General features: G+C 32.5%; 1 protein-coding gene across 1 annotated transcript; it reads left to right on the forward strand.

Annotated features, from left to right (window-relative positions):
* The first annotated feature begins 351 nt into the window (after positions 1 to 351).
* LOC149948381 (protein FAM91A1) lies at positions 352 to 5022 on the forward strand. The gene is made up of 16 exons (XM_090173345.1): positions 352 to 804; positions 894 to 978; positions 1046 to 1197; positions 1258 to 1597; positions 1665 to 1727; positions 1789 to 1895; positions 1965 to 2003; positions 2071 to 2293; positions 2357 to 2460; positions 2535 to 2621; positions 2682 to 2899; positions 3577 to 3775; positions 3857 to 4034; positions 4099 to 4555; positions 4622 to 4691; positions 4769 to 5022. The coding sequence occupies exons 1-16, from the start codon at positions 733 to 735 to the stop codon at positions 4904 to 4906; spliced, it is 2532 nt and encodes an 843-aa protein (XP_090029471.1). The 5' UTR covers positions 352 to 732; the 3' UTR covers positions 4907 to 5022.
* Positions 5023 to 5621: the final 599 nt, after the last annotated feature.

Below are 5621 nucleotides of genomic sequence, written 5' to 3' on the forward strand. Positions count from 1 at the left end.
CTAAAAATGTCGACCCACCCGGCGAAATTTTAATTTATGTGAAAACGAATTTCCTGTGAGTCCTGTCTTGCGTAGTTTCGTGTTTATCTACCAGAAATATGGAACTATTCTCGACCGAAACGAGTCTACGTGTCGTAACGGCGGCACGGCGCTAGCTTCTCCGAGTCCGAGGTAGCGCTTAAGGAGATCAAGTCTAGCGTTTGCTGCTGACAAATTAAAAAGTCGTAAGAATGTTTTTCTAAAATAAACTTATCAAATTATAAACAAACTTTGCTAAAATTATATTAAAATGCAAGTATCATTATTTATAAAGTAAAATTTACGAATAACGATGAGGAAACACTTAAGCCGCTACCTATCTAGATTTCAATGGCGAACCAAAGGGGGCGTAGCGATAGTTTTCGGTCTCCAATATGGCTCACTAATTAAAGAAAATTAAGATATATTAATTGAAAACAAAAAAACAACAAATTAATTTAATGGTCATGTGTATTTTACTCATGTTATTTTTTAAGATTAAATTTTAGTATTAATATTAGATGGCGTTAGTAGTTCAGACTGTCACAGCATTATTTGTCGATGGTCACAGTGTCACCTGAGACGGAAGTCCGTAACCAAACTGGTTATATGAATGTTAGGCGTTTTTAAAGTACTTCTAAAGTTCTAATTAAATAATAATCCTTTAAATGTGGATTTCAACTAAATATATCAATAAAGGAAATAGTTTTCAAGATGAATTCCGATGTCGAAACGTTTATTCGTCAAGGAATTCCATGGTTAAAGTTACCGTCTAATATAAAACAAGTAAGCCTTTGGAATTAGGAAGGTTGCTTGATTACTAATCGTAATGACATGTCGTTTAACATAACATTTCCTATCAAAAATGTTTTCAGTTATTGGGTAACAATGAGAAGGAATATAACAAGTGTATTATACAGTTCAGTATAAAAAACCAGTTACGTTACAGGGGGAATTTAGGTTGGTAACTAAAATTAGTATTATGATTGGTTTTTATTATTTCATTAATGAATACTCTTCTATGTAGTACGTTCTGTGAAGAAAAATGAAACAACCTATTACGAGGAACTGCTACGGTATAGCAGAGAGCATCTTATGCTTTACCCTTATCATCTGTCAGATTTTATTGTAACTGGAATGCGAATTACTCCATTTCAGTATTATATTTCAATAATGCAGGTATATCATATTAGACATAATTTTCCGTAATTCAAATCTTAACTTTGCATAATATCTCAGGACTTACTTGAACAAGAAAGAAGCTACGATTCATTGCCGAACTTTACTGCGGCTGACTGTTTAAGACTTTTGGGAATTGGAAGAAATCAATATATAGAGCTGATGAATCAGTCTAGGTCTTCCAAAAAGTTTTTTGGTGTTAGGAAAAGACCAGCTCGTGACTTTTTGCCCATGAAACCAGTAGCAACTGTTTCGATTGAGCCGTGGTGGAAAGTTCAAGTTGGATATGTCACGGAAGATGATATAAAAATTGTCACTGAATCAGAGAAAATTGTGATAGATAAAATAATAGATTTTGGAGCACAGCTTGCAGGAATTTTAGACATGAGAGATGTTAAAGGTAAATTTAGATATATTCAATATGTAAACTGGTTAGTTAACCTTTTAATCAATTTGTTTATATTTAGGGTTGTATTTAAAGGGCCTGGTGTATTTAGACGTTCCAGTTAATGATGATGATTGCTTTATTGGTAAATATATTATCTTAAATGAAATTTTACATAATTTTATTTATAAATTTCACTTGTATAGTTCCGCCGCTTGAAGGTTTTGTAATGAATCGTGTCTTGGGTGATTATTTTGAAAATTTACTCTACCAAATTTTTGTATCAATTGATGAACATACAACTGTGCAAGAAGTATTTTTTTATTTTAACCTCTATTCTATTGAATATTTAATAACAATTTAGTGAATTTACCGCTTTTAGTTGGCTCATGTACTTCAGACTGATTTGCAGTTAGTCAAGGTAGAATTACAATATTTGGCATTAATTGTGAAATTTGTTAGTATAAAATGAACTGAATTTTTTTCAGAATGTGGTTTCCATGTATTGCCGCTTAGGTTTTGCCCTAAAAAAAGGCGTTGATGAAATGGATAGTTTTCATTCCAGCTGGGTTAATAATAAAAATGCAAAAACCATAAAACCAGAGACCAAAGAAGTGGAAGCCTTTGTTATGCTGTTAAACACTGATACAGAAGGGGAAATTGTTGATTGTGGAACTGATACAATGAGTCTAAAAAGTCCAGATGACTCGGGTAAATAATTCTGACACAAAAGTTAAATATCTTTTTATATTTTTAATATGAAATACTTCACAGTTAATGACTTGCTTTCAAGTACTAGTACTTCACATTCCAAAAGAATAGGTTTTTTATTCGATTCCACTTTAACCGCATACCTGATGATGGGAAATTTATCACCCGTAAGCTATCTAATTATTAATTATTATAAATAATTAAATCTTGTAAAATTTCTTAAATTTTAATGGCTTTTTAGGGTTTAAAAAGTCACGCAGTGACAATGTTTGAAGTTGGAAAATTATCTGATGAATCTTTGGATAGTTTTCTGATTGAACTTGAGAAAGTAAATGATTTATTACTGTTGCATTTTGTCATCTAGATCTTAACAAATTGTAAGTTTTAGGTTGGCGATATTGGAGAGGGAGAAGCGCAACGATATTTCCATCACGCTTTGACTTTACGCAACACCATTTTATTTTTACGCAATAACCCTAAAATGGTTCACTCTAATGATCCAAATTTGTCAGAGACAACTGGTTTGGCTCTCGATTTAATACGTTGCGAGAGTCTGCTCAGCTTGCAAGCTGAAACATGCAGTCGCTTATTGAACAAAAATTATTCGTATGTTGTTTTTTTGGGCAAAATATCAACACACCAACGCAGGTCCGATTATTTTTATTTAATTTTTTTAATACTTTAGAGGAAACTGGACATTACTGGGTCAAAATTATTTTGCGGAAATGAAAATTAGCAGAGATATTAATTTTGTAAATAAACGTTTTTTAGCGTTACCTTTTCCAAAATTTGGCCAGCTTAATTATTGTAAGTGAAGTAGGATACACAATTGGCATTGAAGAAATAATTATCTATCTCCGAACACAAGATGAGTTAAAAAAAAATATCGTGGAAAAATTCCAAAATATAATCATAAACTAAGTGTTAGTGCCTAATGGCGCCACCCCAACCACATTCTTGCTAATCACGATGGGCCGTCAAGCATCTCGACCTAGAGGACATATTACTAACAAAGAAAAAATAGAAAATATTTTGTCCCAGCCCAATATTGCACAAAACCAAAAATGTAGTATATCCTACTATACCACAAACGGAAAAGTAATGCTAGAAAACGTTAATTTTGGTTAATTTTCCAAATCTGATATCTCTGCGAATTTTCATTTCCACAAAATAATTTTGACACAGAAATGTTCAGTATCCAAAAGAAAAATCGGACATGCGTTGGTATGTTGATATTCACCCTTTTTTGTTCTGCAAAAAAAAATAATTTTTATTTTCTGTAGGTTATTACTATCAATGGCACCACTTACAAATGAAATCAGACCAGTTACAAGTTGCAAACCCCCTCATTTGGGACCAGCTAATCCTGAAATCAATTCAGTTTGGTTCAAATTGTTTATTTATAGTCTAACCAAGTTTGGACCTACCTCATTACTGTTAGTCAAAGGGACCAGACTTCGCACCCTTCCCAAAATATTTAGAGTAAATATTTAATTTACGCTTCTCAAAGCGAACAATTTTTCTTTTTGGTTTTTGTATTATTTCATTTAACGCTATACACAGACACACAAAAAATTGCTGGTTACAACTTGGGGTCACGATCCTGGCAATGTTCCTGTATCAAACGCAATCACGACCTTAAACGATGCCCTTTGCCATTCCGCAGTTTTAATACAAGGTCAAGGGTCAGGCGGAGATCTTGCCTATGTGCCTTTTCCTCTTGATAATGATGACGTATCAAGTAATAATAACCTAAGTTTTGAAAAATAACTAGTTTATTTTGAAATATTTGAACTTTCATTTAGATCCTTTAAAAAACCACGAAGCCATCCAAACCCTAGCTAAGAATATTGATTTGAAATACTGCTGCGGATACGTTACTATGATGCGTTGCTCGTCTCCTTCCATTCAATCGGACACTAGTGTCTGTAATAGCTTAGCTCAAACTCCACTAAGCCCATCAATGCCGCCTGTTCCCATTAATGGTATCACTGATGATGCCTCGCGACAACTTTTAGCCTTAGAACTGGATAAACTGGATGATGGAATTACTGATTCCGTAGATGCCAAGAACAGCTCAATATCAATTAAGACTAAACCCAAAGACCTTGTTTTGAAGCAGTCTGTCTCAGTTTCCAATTTTTACAATCACGAAGACTGGACGCTACTGGATTGTTGTTTTGGTATACCTTTATTTGATTCCGCCCTAAATAAAGATGTTTGTGAAAGAGTCGTTAAAAATAGTCTTTGCCAAGAATCAAGGTAATCATAAATTGTAGGATAAGTTAATGTAGTAATATACCATAGCGAATTTTCATCTTTTGTTAGCTTGAGAGAATTAACTCAAAATAGTCAAGCATTATCCAAAAAGCTATTGGACTTTATTTCTCAATATCAGGTATGTGGATTTAAAAGTTTTGTCTTCTTAGTAATGAAAAGTTCCATTTAATCAGCATATTTTTAAAAAATTTACAGGAAGAAGAAAATTCTGCCAAGCATTCTTTTCTATTTCCCACAAGTCGAAATGGTACTTGTGTTGATCATGAGCTACCACTTCCGACTAAAAATATATATTTTTTAAATGGCGAGCTTACAGTTTGGGATGGATCATAGAATTTATATATAAAAATTAGACCAAAATAGTTTAAATACGATGAGTGAAAAAAATGTTTTTATTGTAATATAATAATGCTATATGCTTATTTACTATGTACAAAAAATAAAGACTTGTACAGTGTAATAGTGGTTAATTTTATATATATGATACCAACAATGCCACCACTAGTTTGTTCACAAACTTCCAAACTGGTACATTGTTAATTCTATATCAATATGACACTCAACGATTTTTATTAAAGTATCTGGTATTACAGGATCATTTAAAAAAAAGACCCATTAATTCTTAAGTGGTTTGGGTGGCACTTAGGATGATATATTTATATTATAGGAAAAAGCAGGTATATAGGTAACCAAGAAGGGACAGAAGTTTGAGAGGATACTTACAAGGAGACTACCCGGGGTGTTACTCATCGATTTTGTTTAAATTCAGGGATTAAGTAGACCTTCATGTAACTTAAAAAACCCCAAAGGGAAAAAATGTGATGGGCTTTAGTTTTACCATGGCAACTGAAAACGTTTTAGACAACTAAAATAATATATTTATCTATGTAAATTAACATGGCAAAATCGAAGTTTCCAAGGGTCCCATGGGTAAATATCCAATTCTTGGTAAATATCTAATTTCAGGTAAATATCTAATTTTGGGTAAATATCTAATTTTGGGAAAATATCTAATTTTAAGTAAACATCTAATTTTGGGTAAATATCT

The sequence above is a fragment of the Leiobunum rupestre genome, chromosome 4 (assembly GCF_980474605.1).
Source record: "Leiobunum rupestre chromosome 4, qqLeiRupe1.1.hap1, whole genome shotgun sequence".
NCBI lineage: Eukaryota > Metazoa > Arthropoda > Arachnida > Opiliones > Sclerosomatidae > Leiobunum > Leiobunum rupestre.

Bases quoted from the DNA above. Each gene is read 5' to 3' on its own strand.
- LOC149948381 (XM_090173345.1), top strand. From the start codon at position 733: ATGAATTCCGATGTCGAAACGTTTATTCGTCAAGGAATTCCATGGTTA. The intron at 805-893 runs GTAAGCCTTTGG...AAATGTTTTCAG, and splicing joins TACCGTCTAATATAAAACAA to TTATTGGGTAACAATGAGAA. The intron at 979-1,045 runs GTTGGTAACTAA...TCTTCTATGTAG, and splicing joins ACGTTACAGGGGGAATTTAG to TACGTTCTGTGAAGAAAAAT.